The sequence below is a fragment of the Callospermophilus lateralis genome, unplaced genomic scaffold, assembly GCF_048772815.1.
Source record: "Callospermophilus lateralis isolate mCalLat2 unplaced genomic scaffold, mCalLat2.hap1 Scaffold_63, whole genome shotgun sequence".
NCBI lineage: Eukaryota > Metazoa > Chordata > Mammalia > Rodentia > Sciuridae > Callospermophilus > Callospermophilus lateralis.
This window is the reverse complement of record NW_027514713.1, coordinates 9332788-9351064: the sequence shown is the minus strand read 5'-3', so window position 1 is coordinate 9351064 and position 18277 is coordinate 9332788. Positions and strand designations below refer to the sequence as shown.

The 18277-nt window shown below is 33.8% G+C and overlaps 1 protein-coding gene across 1 annotated transcript in view; it reads left to right on the top strand.

Moving 5' to 3' along the window:
- The first annotated feature begins 215 nt into the window (after window positions 1-215).
- Window positions 216-18277, top strand: part of LOC143389702 (A-kinase anchor protein 9-like) — a 72690-nt gene continuing 54628 nt past the window's right edge. Inside the window, exon 1 of the mRNA XM_076842577.1 lies at window positions 216-292. Coding sequence (XP_076698692.1) covers window positions 245-292 — 48 coding nt within the window. The 5' untranslated portion in view covers window positions 216-244. The remainder of the gene's footprint in view (window positions 293-18277) is intronic.

The window sequence follows — 18277 nt, the reverse complement described above, 5'->3', positions numbered from 1 at the left end:
CCCGCCTCACTCTGTGTTTACATGGAGACGAAGATGGCGGTGGCGACCGCTGTACTCGTGTGGACGAGGACAATTCGCCAGTGATTGCAGCGTCTGACTGGTTTTGTTCGGGTGGGGAGGCAGCTCCCGGCTGGGCCCTGCGGCCTGGGTCGTGGAGCTAGCCGTCCCACCTTGGTCTGAACCGATTTTTCTTTTCTACCCCCAACCGCCTCCGTGTTCTTTCCCTGCCTACCCCGCAGAAGCCATGGAGGACGAAGAAAGAAGGAGAAAGATAGAAGCTGGTAAAGCGAAGGTAGGAGAGCCGGGGACCGCCGGGCCAGAGGTGGGAGGCGGTGGCCAGGAAAGGGTGGGAGGAGGCCTGGGGAATGAGTTTGTGGCAGCCATGTGCGCTGCCCTCGGAGGGAGGTACTGCAGGGTCTGGGTTTCCTCCCTTCCCTCCTGTCCCTTTTCCTAGGACATGTAAAGCCCGGTGCTGCTACCTAGCTGAGCAGACTTCGATGGTGACTGAATGGTGTGGCTCTTTTCTCACGACTGCCCCAATAAAACACCTCTCTCTCTCTTTTCTTTAAACCGTATTGATAATTAGGTGGTAATTAATAGCCTTTAAACTTTCAGCCCTTCACTTTTAAAGGGAGTTTTATGGGTGGTGCAGGCGTTGTGTTTTCCAGGGCAGGGATTTAGAGCTTTCCTTTTATTCAGTGGGGAATTTGTGCGCTGATCGTCAGCTTGTCTTCTTTAGGTGGCACGCTGGCACTCGAGGACGTGTGTGAGATTGGCCTGTGACAGCTGCCTCAGCAGTGGCCTGAGTGTGCCACAAGTGCCAGCTGTGAACTTGGCTTTAGGGACGTTTTTAAAAGCGTGTCTTTGTACGTTCCTGTTTGGAGGTCTTTGTCATGGCAGTTGGTTTTGTATCCTGTGGATTGGACGTTCTGAAGACGGAAAGATTCCACAGAACAAAGCTTTAGAATTCCTGCTTTAAATAATTTGTTTTGTGTGTGTGTGTGTGTGTGTGTAGTGAAGTTCTGATTTTATGTGTGTGTGCGTGTGTATATGTATGGAAATTGTAACGCAAACATTTGAAAATTGTATTATGCATAGATATCCTTCTTGGGGCATCATGAAAAATTTAACGTAGACAAACTATAAATTGAATAGCATTTTTTTTAAATTACATATTTGAGCAGCTCTTTAGGCTTGCCTGAAAGGCCCCCTTCCTCCCTACAATGAGTTACTTTTTATAGGTGATACTCTTTTTAGAGCTAATGGATAACAATCATACTTGAAACACAATTAACTATTTTTCCTCTCTTCCTTTCTTTCTTCATTCTTCCACATAAACAAAGGAAACCAGGTCAGTAATTTCAGTAATCAATGAAAGAAAGGCCTTACTGCAGAGATGTTCAAGAGAAGTGTGTTAAAGGAATGTGTAGGTTAACCAGCTTTGCATTTCTAAAATATAATTGACTTTTTTATAATCTCCCCCTTTTAATGTTAAGACTTAAATGCTTGCATGTAAACAGGTAGATTTTGTTTTTTACTCTAGGATATATAAATGAAGGAACATTGGCATTTTCAGAAGCCCAAAATTGCTTACAGTTGTGCAACCCAAGGGACTAAGCAAGGGACTAAGCAAACACTCTGCATCTAAGGAATTGAAAGTAATTTTGTGTACCTTTTCAAAAGCATGGAAGTTCTGGTTAGATATCTTATTTGTTACCTAAGAATGTTTACTGCCTTCTGCCAAATGTATCTTTCTTAAATGTATGTAAAGCAGTTCTACTAAACATAGTTAATTTTGAACAGTCACATTTCATAATAATTAAATTTCTTGCTCTAAGTAGATTTGGCAAAGTAGAATTTTGATTTCTTTATGTATATATTTCTTTATCTTTCAAAAGTCTACCTATGGGGTAAAAATCTTTTTAAGTTAATTTTTATTGTAGTTTATTTTCCCCTATAAATGAACCCAGTTTCCAGTAAGAGATCCTTGAGGCCTTTAAGGCAACATATGTTTGCTGTAACATTAGCTTTCTGGTATAAAATACTTTACTGAGGTCATGATTCCTCAGCCATGTAAGTGCAATGGAATATTATACAATCATTAAAAGAATTAAGGCTGAGAGGGACATGGTAAATAGAGTGAAAACAACATTATCAGAAATAGTTTAGATGTTGCAGTGGTATACACCTGTAATCCCAGCTACTCAGGAGGCTGAGGCAAGATCCTGTCTGAGGGGAAAAAAAAAGGGGGGAGCTTACATTATAGCTCAAAGGTAGAGCACTACTGCCCTTTATCTCAACTACTGCAAGAACAAAACTAAACAAAGTATGTACATTATTTCATTTGTATAAACATGTGCTTTTAGAATGGGATTGAAAAACTATTATAAATATAGTTATTTTTGGGCTAGGATATAGCTCAATGGTAGAGCACAAGTTCCTAGGTTTAGTCCCCAACACCAAACAAAATTTATAAAGCAGTTCTACTAAACATAGTTAACTTTGAACAGACACATAATCAGCAAACTTAGATCAAGAGGTGGAAATAGAGAAATGGCAACAGTCTCTGCTTTCCAAAGTAGGAGAGACAGATGCTCCTGGGTAATAAGTACAGTGAGAGGTTGGATTTTGGATCTTACCCCCCCACAACATTTTGTTAAAATATTTAAAATGCTACTGACTCATTTTCTAGAATATTTTATAAGGAAAACTCTCAATATCAATTAAATGCAACCTAGCATAGTGCTTTTCAAATAGCAGGTATTCAATAAGTGTTTGCTTCTCTCCAGCTGTGCATGCTGGCAAGATGAGCTGGTCAAAAGAGCTGGCTGCAACGTTAAAGTAAGGAAACAGCTAAGAATCATGCAACCCATGGACACCAGTTTCTCAGGTGGAGGGTGGGCCTGCTCTGCCACCTCAAGTGTCCTCTTCCATGCTGGAAGGCAAGAGGGCAAGACAGCGAGTGCACTTGGAACCCATCTGTTTATTAGGGAAAAGACATTTGATAGAATGTTCCACCCCAATAAGGCAGGGGATAGTGTTTCAGCAGGGGTTGCCCAATCCTGTTGGGTACTGCTCAAGCCCAGAGCTGAGGCTCTTCCTTGATGAGTGGGGGTAAAGGCCACTTGCTTGGTATAACACATGGTGTGGCGTATGTTGCCAGTCCAATATCCCCTTTACTCAAGGCTTTTGGAGGGGCTTAGCTCATGCACAGGGCAGTCCCTGACATTTGCTTCTTGAATGAATGAGCAGAATGACAGAATAAGTTCTTAATGAGTGTAGTGTTACCAGCTAGGTTGGAATTTAATAAGAGTAATCCAGAATTTTCTTAATTAGAAGTCTCTTATTGCTGGTATCAGAAACCACCTAAAATGATCATTTCCCAAAATTTATTCAGAGACTTGGTTCTCCAAGTATCTCATTTATTCATAAGACTTAAGTGTTAACATTTGATAACAGTTTTACAACATACAACTTTTTAATCTTTTTCTTGGTAATTGGTCTTCTGTTTCTTTCTCTCTCGATTTCTCTAAATTTCCTTTTTCAAGACCTTTTAATAAATGATCATTTTAAAATTCTCATGTATACAGTATAGTATAATTTAAAATTTTTTTTTAGTTGTAAATGGACACAGTACCTTTATTTTATTTATTTACTTTTATGTGGTGCTGAGGATTGAAACCAGAGCCGCACATGTTGCTAGACAAGTGCTCCACCATTGAGCCACAACCCCAACCCCTACAGTATAGAAGTGTACTTTGTAAAGTATTTTATATTAACCCAAATCTGCAGTAATAGGAGAATAAATTATTTTATGTAGCCATTAAAATAATTCTACAAACACTTTTCAAGTTGGGAAAATGCCCACAGAAAATGTCGTGTAAGTATTTATATATGAAGACATCTGAAAAAAACATGCACCAAAATGTCAGTTGTGGTTATCTCTGGGTAGTGGGTTATAGGTATTTTAATTTTTTTATACTTTATTTTACAAATTCTCTACAACATTATTCTTTTATGATCAGGCACAATGTTCAGGTATCATTTTTTTTTCTTTTTTCTTTTTTTATTTGGTGGGGTTCTTTTTTTTTTTTTTTGTCTTTTTTGGAACTGGGGGTCGAACCCAGGGCTTTGCAAATGCAAGGCAGACACTTTGCCACTGAGCTACATCCCAGCCCCAGGTATCATTTTTAAGAAAAAGATATTACATGCAGTATGATAAACAGGTTAATGTTGTATGACTCTCATCCAGAACAAGAATATGAAATGCAAAATAACTAGGTCTCCTACATTAGTGTAGTCCTGGAACTCTAATTCTTACTCCAGTACCACTTGTATTATGTAGTCAGAATTCTATATTATTGGACATTTATGGATCGCCTTTTTGTTTTTGTCATTCTTATCCATTTTCCTTGCTGTCAGTTTTTTTGGTTTTTCCTATGAACTTGCTTGTCCAGCTTTGTATTTTCTCATTTGCCTTTTTCCCTAACTTGCTGCTTTAGATTTGTTGTAACAAAAGAACCCAGAAACTGAGGTTAATGGAATGATTTGTAAGAATGAAGGGCTAATGGAACTTAGTAGAAAGGATTTCGCAGCAATTCAGTTTTTCTGATGCTAGGTAGTTCTTTGGTTTGCTGTTGGGTCCTCAACTATCTCCTCAGTATTGATGTTGCAAGAAGCCCAATACTTGGAGATGTTAACTACATTATTAAATATTTTCAGAGCTGGGCTTGACCTCATTTACAAGTTCCTGACAGAGATGGTCCCACATAGGCTATCCTTATAGTGAATCAACCAAACTATTTCAACTCCATTTTAAATGACTTCATTTTTTCCAAGTAAAATTATTTATGATTATATAAATAAAGTAGTTAATTATTAGTGGACAAAATTAAAGGACAGTTGTGTATTTAGAATGAAATTAGTCCTATAAATCACTTTTGCTATATTTTTAAAAAGTTCTTCAAATGTATTAGAATTCAGCAAAACCAAAGTATTATACTTCTATAGCATTTTATATAATTGTCATTATTTATTGAATAATTAAAATTTTTACTACATTCAGTAACTTGGAATTATATGAGTTTTTTTTTATTGTTGTTGTTGTTTAACAAGCATTTTTAGTTTGTAGAGTAATGCCAGTGTTGTGTACAATGTTCTGTGTAAGCTCTCTTATTAGGTTATTGATAGGATTTTTCAATTACTGTGCTGCTCTGATAGGCAAGCTAGTTATGGTATAAAATTGTTCCTTGCATTTTCAGATATTCTGCTCCACAGTGAAGAAAGCTATTCTCCCTCTCTGATTTCTTTTAAACTTTCTAGTTTTTTATACTTGTGACAGGTCTTACTTAATTTTCAAAGTTACATTTGATAACAGTTTTACAACGTACAATTTTTTAAGCTTTTTCTGGATATAGCAATTTGATGCCTCCATCAGAGACTGGTGCGTTCCTGTGATTTAAAACTAATTCATGACTTTTGGGCTTTGCTGAAATAAAAGAAATCATGGTGTTGAGAGGAAAGAATAGACATGACAGGCTTCTTGAAATGTATGTTAAAGAAATTTCTCTAAGGCAGGAAAACAGAGCATCAGTAAAATCCAATGAAGAGATAATTTTGTTTGAGAACAATTTTTATCCCACTCCTTTTCTCATCTAGTCCCTTGGATGTGTCTTTTATTTTACTTTCTCTTTTCACTTTTCAGTTTTATTGACAGAACACCACAGACATCCTTACTGAATGATAACCCACAGCAATGAGGAAACAAAAAAGATAGAATTCATCCAAAGGATTGGACTATGACAAGAGTGGGACAAAAATTTTTCAAACAAAAACATTTCTTATTTTTGTTAAATAAAAAGGTTTGTAGAAAGAGCAAAACTATGACTATTAAACATTTAATTTAGGCTGCTGATGATTGAAATGTGAATTAATTTCTTCTAATATGACAAATAGAAAAAAGTTCTGGTAAATTGTGAAACATTAGTGATAAGGGACATTATTTTTATTTCTTAGTAAGATTTTTATAAAATTAAAATTAGGCATTCTATTTAATTGGTTAGCATCCGTTTAATTGGGAGCCAGGCATGGTGATGCATGCCTGTAATCCAGTGATTCAGGAGACTGAGGAAGGAAGATCACAAGTTCTAGGCCAGTCTCATCGATTTAGTGAGACCCTAGGCCACGTAGTGAGACCCTGTCTCAAAATAATAAATAAGAAGGGCCACGTGCAATGGTGTTTACATGTTTGGCTGTTTTCACTTAGTATAATGTTTTGAGGTTCAGCCATTGTGTAGCATGTGTCCATGCCTCATTCCCTTTTATGACTGAATAATATTCCAGTGTGTGTATATACAGCAATGTGTTCACACTTTAATCCATTGATCGGCATTTAGATTGTTTCTCTGTATTGTCTATTGTGAATAGTGCTGCTTTGAACATTTGTATACAAGCATTTGAATACCTGTTTTCATTTTTCTTGGGCGTATATTTAGGATTAAGAATTCTGGGTCTTATAGTAATTCCATTTAACATTTTGAAGAATCTCCAAATTGCTTACCATAGTGGCTTTACCATTTTACTGTACCATTTCATTTTACATACCCACTGATAATGCATGATAATTCTAGTTTCTCTGTATCTCAACAAATTTGGTTTCTTTTTTTTAAATCATAGCCATTCTAGTGGGCATAAAGGGATTTCTCACTGTGGTTTTAATTCTTGTTTTCTTGATGACTAATGACACTGAGTGTCATTTTTGTATGCTTTTTGGCCATTTGTAGATCTTCAGACCATTCAAGTTTTTTACCTATCTTGTAATTTGGTTGTTAGGAATTTGTTTTACATATTATTTACATATCAAGGGAGAGAGCATGTATGATCATGTACAAGAGAAAAACAGACAGAAATACACATTTCCAGTGGGATTATCTTCCATCTCTTTTTTTTTTTAAAGCTTGTTTGGCTCACCAAAATTTAAACTGGTACTTCCTTTGAATAAGCTGTTGGTGAGTTGATTACAGCGTGATGGTGAAGTTTGAGTTTTTTTGTGGTGCAGTGAGTCATTCCATTCCTTGACCAGCTGGTCAAATGGGCACCTGTTGGCCTTTTGGCTTGATCATTACCAATACATATCAGTTTGGGGGGAAAAATGACTTAGTCTTCCATAACAAAAAGCCCTGTCATTTTTCTGTGTGAACATGATAGACATGTGTATGTATTCTACCTAGTACAAAGGATTTTTATTGTCATATCGACTCTCCTTTTACTTTTTGTGGTAGTTTTCACCAAAATAGAACTTAGGATATTTAATGCCCATTTTGGTACACCTCCTAAAGCTTGGTTAATTTGTTCATGGATTTTACACTGTTCAAAAGTGCTAAATGTTAAGACTGTTCATAAATTTAGCATTGTTCCAGGAGTAGTTTTGCCTAGGTTATTTATTTAAATCTATATTCTTTTGTTCTATGTAAAATTCCTTTATCTTACACGAACAATGTAATTCTTGTTTGCAGTTGCTGTCCTCTTTTGGGTTACTGTTTGCTCTGATTTTTATGTAATCTAAATTTTTTTGTGTAATTCTAAGATTTGTGTGTGTGTGTTGATGTGTTTCCCCTTTTAGAGATCATTTTTTAGAGCCTCAAGTTATTTTGATGATTCAGAACTACTCTATATATTATACAAAGTCCTATTTAAAAATTTGACTTTATAAATTGTATTGATTGACTAGATTTTCTGACTTACAGATTTCTGAAAAACTAACAAGATCTACAGTTTCTTTCTCTAGCCACTCCCTAGCCCCTCAGCAACCCTGGGATTGAGCCCAGAGGCTCATGCATGTTAGGCCTTCTATTTCTTGATATTGCATATACTATAAAATTCCTTGTTGTTTTCTAAGGATTGTTCATTGTGGGGGTTCAGTAATTAGGTTTTATTTATTCCTCAGAAGTCTCACTTTTATTCAAGTTGGTGTTTCTTTACTAGTTGTTTTCCCCAGGGAAGATAGAAAAAGGAACCAATTATAAATGAAATACTAGTTCAAGAATCAAATTTAATGTGTGAAAAGTGTGTGAGGGAGATGTGGGGGGTTGTTGTTGCCATAGGTGTGGTAAATGATCTCAGTTAACTTCCCGCATCATTAATATTTTATTGAGTGCATGTGTATATGTTGATTCCTTGAAAGTTGAATAAATTAGTAGATGCTCTAAAGATCAAGGTATTAGAAAAGGTATAAAAACTGCATTAACAAATGTGCACTAGGAGGACATTTTTTAAATGAAATAATGGGTTTTAGCTAAAAGTCACAGAAATTCTATATTCTACTAATAGATAAATATTTTTGGTGTGAAATCTTTTATATTTGTCAAACTAATGTTTACTTTTGACTTGCATAAATTCCTTTTTAGTGAACTACATGTCTGAGTATTTCTAATGACTTTCATTTTTCTGCTTCAAACAACCAATACCAATTTTTAAAATAAAGTTTGACAGAAAAAGTTTAATTTGAGATTTATTTTTGTATATGATATTTATTTTTTGTAAATTAAAAAGATGAAATAATATTTTATATAGGCCTCAAGATTTTAATTTTTTGAAAGAAGAATCTATACTTATTTTTTTCCTAGGATATGAACTTAAATTGTTTTAATGTTCTAAGTTTTCTCTGTCTCACACACAATCATATTTTCTATGCACAGTAGTATTTATTTCGAGACGCATCTTGGTTGAAAAATCCTTTGAACATTATGGGATTATTTTTTTATACTCATAGCCAAATCCCAAACCTGATTTTTTTTAATTCAAAATCTGCCTCATTCTATTCCTATCTCACACCCTAAAAAAATCAGGCCTAACTCACCTTTTATGTGCTTTTTTTTTGACTCTGTTAATTTTCTCAAGTTGATTCTGTACATTGTCACTGTCTTGATCTTAAAATGTCCCTTTCATTTTGTTACTCAGGTATTTTCAGTCTTAATAATCTATTTAATATTTATTTGACCTCCATGCAAGTTGGTGTAGATTCAGAGATAAAAATACCCACAGGCCTGCCCCTAATATTTTCACATTCTAATAGAGTAGAAAATCAACCACAATACAGTAAGTGAAGTGCAGATAATCATTTATTTACTCATTTGATAAATACATTTGTGCACTTATTGCTTGTTATTTCCTGTGCTAGACTGTAGAATGTGAAAGACATGAAATCTGCTAAATACAAGATTCATTTAGTTAGTAGTAGGCAGAAATATAAACAGATATTTATAAATTTAGGAATGTAATATAATTCTGGCTCTATGAAAAACACAAGGGAGGAATATCTGATTCCATTTGGCAGATAGAGAAGTTTTCTTGCATGGATAAACTCTGAATGAAGCCTTGAAGTTTTGAGAAAAACTTGGTGAAAAAGAGAGAGGTATGGGTAGAAACTTCAGGAAAATGAGACAGGAAGAGTAAAGCACCGAGGTGTGGAACAGTTTGACTTCTTTGGGGGAAGGTGTACAAGAGCATTGGTATTATTGGAGTATAAAGGTATAAGCAAGATAGGGCAAGAGATGAAGCTAAAGAAGGTAGGTCTGGCCTCTATCCTGAGGGTCTTGAATTTCATGTTAAGGAGATTTTTATCCTGAAGGTTGTGGGATATGTTGATGGGTTTTAAGACAAGGACTAATATGGTTACATATACATTCATTCATTTAAATTCTTGCAATTAAAAAATTATTTTTAACTGATACTTAAAAAGATTGAGTTTCAGATTGATCCATTTTGCAGCTGTATGGAGGATAGACTTGAGGGTAAAACTATTTAGAGGCTGTTGAACTACAATTGAGACAGTGAAATAGGAGTGAAAGTGTAGGGATAATCAAGAAATATAGAGAGGATAAAATCAGAATGTGATTGGTTGGTAAAGGAGAGAACATGGATAGAAGGTTGGTGTTATCACTAAGAGAAAAAGAAGAACAGTTTCAGTTGTTGACTTCAGGCAAGATTGGGAAATCAGTTTGGAATATTTTGTATTAGAAGTTTCTTATGAGACATCTGAGTGGAATTTTTCAAAAATTTTGTTGAGAAAAGTATAACCTGTAGTGGCTAACCCAGATTGTCTGGGATCAAGTGTGAATTTGTCAGTTATGGCTATATGTCTTTATGAAGTTATACTTAACCTCTCTGTAACTCAGTAACTCATCTGTAAATGTTGATACTGGGGTTGATGTGAAGATTTAGCCTTTTAGTATAAAATTCTTTAGAATTTTGTCAGGCTGTAAAAAGTCTTAAAGAATTATTAGCCATTCTTAAAATCATTGTCATTTTGGGATTTAGAAGATTAACGCTATGTAGCAGAAAACTAGAGTAGAGAAATATGCTTGGATCAGATAATGAGGGACTGTATGTATCACTTAAAAGTAGTATGAATTTTAACCTAAATATAGCAGAAAACTTTTTTTTTAAAGTGTGTTGTATCTTAACCTCTGAAAGGGTTCTTTCCAAATAATTTATTATTTTTAGGTAGGTGTGCTGCCACCAGGTGCTAGGTATGTGTTACTGTTGTACAAATGAAGCAATAAAACTATCATTTTTTTTTAATGAAGTATTGATTTGATTAAGATCGCTGAATATAAACAGTCTAATTCTGGTAGGACTTCCTTGTTTCAAAACAAAAACTAAGATTAGTTAAGATGAGGTAAGAGAGGGTTGTTGTAAAAATGCAGAGATTTCAGAGGAAGGACGGAGAAGTGTAGTAGGGCCTCAGAGAATCTGAAAAGCCATGGGAAATTGATGCCATTCTTGCCACCATTTCTTATCTCATTTCCATATTTTTGTATATTAACTTCCTTTATTTACACATCAGTTTGTGTATGAACAAAAATTATAGGATGAATTTCCAAACCTATGCTATATAGTGGAATGGTTTCCCATTAAATACATTTTAAATTTTTTTTAAAAGGCAAAAAAAAAAAAACAATATATAAACAGTGGAAGCAAATCTCATAAAATAAACCACTATCCGGTGGTTCCCAAATTTTGTTGTACACTCGAAGCTTCTGGTAAGCTTTTTAAAAATTCTTTTTACTGTTTAGAACACACACCATGCCAAAATCAGAAAGTCTCACTATTTTAAAAAGATTTTCAAAGAGCAGAAAAGTTTAAAATCATTGATAGAGCCACTTTGCAAGATTTTGCAATACTTGAGTGATTATATATTATGACTTCTTATAAGCCAGGTACTTTACTTGGTATGCTTCTGTAAGGATTATTTAATGCCAGAAGGAAAACTGGCTGTATTGGATATAGAGAAAAGTGTCTTGGGCTGCAATTTATCTTGTAGGATGATCATGTGTACTGTTATTTAGAGGTCATTTTAGTGGTGTGGCTGTAATTACATGAGGATCAAATTATGCACTAATTTTAGAATCCTTCATACAAGATATCTCTTCTCTATAACCTTTCTGGACAGCTCTGCTACTTCCTTGTTCCCTACTTTCAAGAGAAGAATCTAATTGATTCACTCCTCTTATCAAAAGAGGGTGAAAACAGATGTCATGGATGGTAGAAGTTGTAAGTACTGGCCAGTTCCCTCAGAATGAAGTTCTACATACTTTAAAAGTACTTCAGTGTTTCACCTACAGAAGAATGCATGGTAAATATATATAAATAATATTAAAACAAGTGAAAAAAAGACCTCTACATCTGTCACTTAGATTAAAAACATTCATCTACCAATGCAATAAAATCTTTATCTAATTCCACCCCTAGCACCTGAGCTAACTATAGTTCTGAATTTATCATCACCTTGCTTTTTATACCACATATGTGTACATAAACTATACTTAGTTTTCTGTTTTTGAACTAAGTGGTGTCATTATGTGACGTCTTCAGTGATTTTCCTTTTGTTCAATATCATTAGAGCATTTTCACTCCTGCAATAGTATTCCATTATAGAAATTTATCTCAGAGTCCATTCTCATCAGTGAGCATTTAGGTCATTTCCAGTTTTGTTATTGTTACAAATATTTCTATTGTGTTAGGTTTTGTCTGCAAGTGCCAAGGATTTAGAGTTGGATAGAAATCATGAATCCTGTGTTCCCTTAGTCCTTGAGTACTAGAGAGTGTCTTTGAAAATGAGGTAGAAAGAGGGAGTGAAATCAAAAGCAACCTGGTGAGGCTGGGGTTGTAGCTCAGTAGTACAGCACTTGGCTAGCAGATATGAGGCACTGGGTTTAGTCCTCAGCACCATATAAAAATAATAAAATGGGAATTGAGTTTATCTACCACTAAAATATAAAAAAAATGAAAAAAGTAAAACTTGTATTTGTTAATATTATCTACATGGTTTCATTATATAAATCATCAAACAGACATCCCTGGGAACTATTGATGAACACTTGATACCCATTGACCATTAATATGGATCACTGACCTGAACAGAGGTAGCAGTTCTTTTATTTTTTTTTCTATTTTTTTTAGTTGTAGATGAACATAATATCTTTATTTATTTCCTGTGGTGCTGAGGATTAAACCCAGTGCCTCACATGTGCAAGGCAAGTGCTCTACCAGTGAGCCAACCCCAGCCCAGTTCTTGTATTTTTGAGTTGATATTGCCTGCCAAAACTATATGCTTACCAGAAGGAGTCATTTATAACCTAGACTTAAAAATTAATAAATAATAAAATAGCCTGCATGACAGTGAAATGAAGCAGAGGTAGGTGGTATCTGAATAATACTCTTTTGGATGTGATTTCTAGTAGGTATATAGTTTTATTATTCTTTAAGAAAATAGTTATTATTGAAGGTGGAATGGTGGTGGAATGGTGGTGGAATGACAGTGGCGGGAGAAGACAGCCTGAGACATAAGCATACAAAGACTGAGCATACTATCCCAAGCAGCAATTGTAAATGATATTCTTGCTAGACATTTTCTATCAAGCATCTGAAATGACACTCTCACATTGATTTGGATTGCCCTAGAGCCAGGAGTACTGGATTCAGTTGACTTCAGGCTAAAAAGAAAACACTCTTGGTTTTCATCATAAACATAGGAACCAATGTGATAGTAAAATGAAATGAGACTCCAATATGAAACTGTAGCCACTGCTTTAGCATTTATCACTTTGTTCCTCACTCTGTCTTGGTATTCTAGTGCTAATATCATTGTATTGATTCATGGAAGAAACTAAAAAGATTGTTTAATGACCTAAATTTTTTGTTGTATATGTTTATATGTGCATATTAGATACAGAGATCTCTCTGTGTATGCACATATACTTACATGCATCTATATGTATAAAATAAGAAGATGTAAATGGAAAACATAGGCACCATAAAAAATAGTTATAGTAACACATGGAGCCATGATAATATTATCAGTGAATATTCTTTAAAGATATGTAGGGGTAGAAGGCAGTAAAGATCTTTCAAAGAAGAAAAAATTACCTGTAGTCTCATAATCTACAAGTAATTATTTTTAATAATTTGTTTTAATTTTTAATAGTTTGTTTATATGCACAAATATATTTAAAAACTCCACTTGATTCATTTTATGCAGTTTTGTGCTCTTATTTTACCCAGCTTTATACTGAGAACATTTTCCCACATTAGAATTTTTTGAAAATATTTTTTGACAGCTGCATAACATTACATTGCATTAAGTAATTATAGCCATGTGTAGCCATGGACCTGAATGTATCATTTTAGGGTTTTTTGTTGTTGTTGTTTGTTTGTTTGTTTGTTTTTGGTTAAAGAAACTATGTAGGAGTTCTGAAGTTCTGAGAAATAATGCCTATTATTAATGCCTAGAGGTGCCTCTTTCACAAAAAATCAGTTTTTTAAAAATTCAGCAATTATTCAGAGCTAATATGCAGTCATTGTTCTAGACTTGGAGTGTATAATGATTGATTTTTATTAAAAATCCCCTCCTTTATGGAACTTTCTAGTAATTTGTTCTGAATGATACTTAATAACATGAGAATAAAATAATGTTTTGGTAATTTTATGTACTTAGATGTGATTCGTTCTGAACACTGAATCATTCCACTTTTTCTGTATCCTATACCATTTTTCAGTTGGGATTATTTAGTAATAGCTATATACTTTTTGTTGGCTTGTATTTTCAAGCAACAGTTTACAAATTTTCATAAGTAAAATGCTGGTTTCCTTAGAATTGCAGGTAAAGAAAGGAGAAAGGAAAGGAAATAATTGAAAAATTTTCTCAAAAAACCCCAAGACCTGGAGGAAATTTTAAATGATCCTTCTAATGTATCTCTTCATTATACAGTTGAAGAAACTGAATTCTCCTGATGTTAAGTGGCTTTTCCACTGTCACATAGCTAGTACTATATGACAGCTCAGCACTATATTATATGTAGTCCATATTGTTTTGAAATTCAAGAAATATTTGGGTTGTCTGTATACCCAGGTCATGAAGTACACAAAATTAAGATGATTCCTTAAGCTACAGAATCTGTTTTCTTTTTAAACATGAAGGTGATCAAATTGAATGAGATTATAGGCTATAAATAGGTTTGGTTGCTCAATGATTTAAAGTCTTATGGTCTTTTCCATTCTTGATTTCCTTAGTTTTATTTAGCACTATTTTTTTCTTACAGGTTTTTTTTTTTTTTTTTTTTTTTGAACGGGGGGTGTGTCTTGCTGATTCTGAGGCTGACCCCAAACTCCTACATTCAGGAGGTCCTTCTGCCTCATCCTCTCAAATAGCTGGGACTACAGGCATTCTACTAGGCCTGGTTTGTACCTTTTTGTTATTTTGGAAAATATGATTCAGAGCATCCTAAAATGTTGCTTTTATCTTTGCTCTCATTTCCCCTTCTTCAGCTGGTTTTTAGGTTAGTCGTTATAATCTTTTTGTTTCCATGGTTAGGCCACCAAAGTTTTTCTGTGATAGTTTATATAGCTTCTTGTTTATCATCCATAAAGAAATATTTAAAAGGCTTAATGACATCCCTGCAAAGAACAAATAGTCACCATAATTAGAATTATTTGGGATTTCTTCTATTTTCTACAGGAAAAACATAAAAATCACTTTTTATAGTTATTTTTAAATACTATAGAGATTACCAGATTACATATTTTTGTAACATTCTCTTTGTGGTATGTGCATTCTCACATTTGTTTTTCCTGTCATCAAAAAACACTTGTCAGTTTGGCAATTTCATTTGTTCATGCTTTAAAATTAATGTTCTAGGATTGTGAAATACAATGAAAAAGGACCTAAGAATACATAGAAAGCAAATTAGTATAATGAAAGGTTGGATTTGGAGTCAGATACTCTAGTTCTGTTTTGTTTTGCCACTGATTATAATATTGATCAGGTAACATTGATTTTTTAAAATATTTTTTATTTCTACATAATACATTTATTTTGTTTATTTACTTTTATGTGGTGCTGAGGGCCTCGCATGTGCTAGGTGAGCGCTCTACCGCTGAACCACAACCCCAGCCCCTAACAAATTGATTTTTATATATCAGCTTCTACATTTTTGTCTCAGTAAGATATTTTCTGACCTCTCCCTACAGTCCCAAAAATTGAATTTCCATTGTATGCTGTCTTTAATGCATATACTTTCTCTTCAAAGCACTTTTTATAACTTGGATGTACGTATTTCTTTATTTGTTTACTATTATCTTTCTTACTGGATTACAATTCATGAGAGTTCATATGTGTTATTTATCACTACATGCCCTGTCATAGCTCATGATAGGCAGTCAATAAGTATTTGTTAAATAACTGAACTATATACTTACAACCTGACATAAATCCAATTTTTTATGCTTTCCAGGCATAAAACTACAACACATCTCTTTCGGAAGTCCTTTTTAAAGAAAACCAGGACAGTACAGTTTCCTATAACACAATACACCTCTTCTCTCTCTTCTCGCGGTCCATATATGTATATATGAACGATTTCCAGGCTTAAGAAATTGTGCTCTAACCCTTATTTCTCACTCCATTTAATAATAGAGTTTGGCATTATACTCTGAAGTTCTACCTTTGGGGCCATGTGTTTCATTTATGTCTAGCACAGTGCCTGGCATGTAGTAAATAGTCAATGTACACACAAAAACCTAAACAGACTTCAATTAGTCATTTATTTTTGAAGGAACATTATAAAAACTTGGCATGTTTTTATATATAACATTTTGAAAATGTATTGTTTTATTGAGAATGATCATTTATAAAATTATAAATATTGAGTTTAAGGAACTCAATATATTTATATTCAGTTGTTTATTAATGTTCTGGTCAAGATAAGACATTTACTTGTGATCTGGTCTACTTTTGAAAGACAAATATGTGAACATAATATCTTTCCAGTAAATCTTGCAACTATTTCTGTGACTACATATGTTAACACTTTTATAATTGGCTTCCAAATGACAAACACAGATGGCTGTAGTCTGAATTTTCAGCATGTTTTAGAATAAATGTTTTCTCAGTAATTTAAAGTGCATCATTTCAGTATCAGATGGTTATCTAATTGATTCAGATTTTTTTGCTTATCTGCTAGCTTGCCATTTTTCAAATTTAAAATAAAACTAAATAGTTATAAATTATTGAATACATGATACAATCTTATTCCTCTCACATTTTTATAAAACAGTAGTCTTACCAGAAAGCTATTATGGATATTATTTTTTATGAGAAACTTTTTGTTCTGTTTTGGTTTTCTTGGTGGAGGAGGGAGGTTATAGTGAGAAGGATTTTTTTTTTATGTTCTTATTCATTTATTAGCCATTTTTGTAGTTGGTCTATTTAATAGTTACAGTAATTCCAATCATATATTTCCTCTTTTTAAGGAACAAAGAAATTCACTTAGTCTCATTCTTTTATCTTTCACCTCTTAAGAGTGATTCAAGTAATTTGAAAATTGTTCATTTTAATTTTGAAACCATCGAACATTTTAATAAAGTAGAATTAGGTATGCCTTTTATATGATCTTGCTTAGTGTGGTGACTTGTCAATAAAAGATAAATTATCCTTTTAAAAAATTCAACATAGGGGCTGGGGATGTGGCTCAAGTGGTAGCGCGCTCGCCTGGCATGTATGCGGCCCGGGTTCAATCCTCAACACCACATACAAACAAAGATGTTGTGTCTGCTGATAACTAAAAAATAAATATTAAAATTCTCTCTCTCCATCTCTCTCTCTCTCTCTCTCTCTCTCTCTCTCTCTCTCTCTCTCTCTCTCTTTGCCGCAGTCCGGCTGCAGCAAACTAGCCGGGGGATGACGAACAACTTGTGTACGTTGATACAGCAGGAATGGGAGCCGTTTATTGTAGGACAGGAGCAGTATTTATACATTCCACACAGCTTATCTAATTAACATAAACTAGATACAGCAGTCAACCAATCAGGAATCTCCACATTTAATGGCTCACTGGCGTTATTTCACAAACCACTCCCTCTGGCAAAATGCCAGGCACCCATCCAGACTCGTTTACAGACTCTAACATCTTTTTAAAAAAATAGATAAAAAGTTCAACATATATTTATTTAATATTGCTCTAGGCTTTTAATATATAGAAGTAGGGAGGAAAAAAAATCCTTGCCCTCATGGGGTTTACCTTCTGGTTAGTTTTTCTGAAAAAATAATATGACTCATATAATGAGTAGTATAGGCCTAGAACAGTATCTTTAATTATGTTGTAGAAGTGATTCATTCTAAATACTATAATGGAACTATTTCTACTTTTTATTCCATATCTGTGTGCTTCTTTTTTGCATTTAGTAACAGATATTAGTATTTTGGAGGGTTTTTTTTGTTATTTTGTTGTTGTTGTTGTTGTTTAAATCAAACTTTCCATTCTTTATTTATCTATCTTTCATTTTGTACTGATGGTTGAACCTGGGCCCTCTGTGCTTGCTAGGCAAGCACTCTACCACTGAGCCACATCCCCAGATCTAAGTCATTCTTTCTATAATGCAAATTTAATAATTTTTTCCTTTGTTATATATTTGATATTTGAATAAATATTAGATATAAATTATTGATATAATCTAACACTTGGAATTTTAAGCAAAATCTTCATCTTTGCCTTGATAAATTTTGCTGACTAAATATATTCTGATGCAGAAACGTGATATTTCAAGAAGTTTCTGAAATTGGGTATAAATATTATAAATGTTATTATTAGTATTTATTTTTTGGCATTGCATTCTCTCAAAGGGATGTTTTTAAATAATGCTCCTGGATTTCTGATTCTATTTATAGATAAAGTATTTGCCAATATTCTAGTTAGTTTATTTTTAAGAATGATCTGCTATG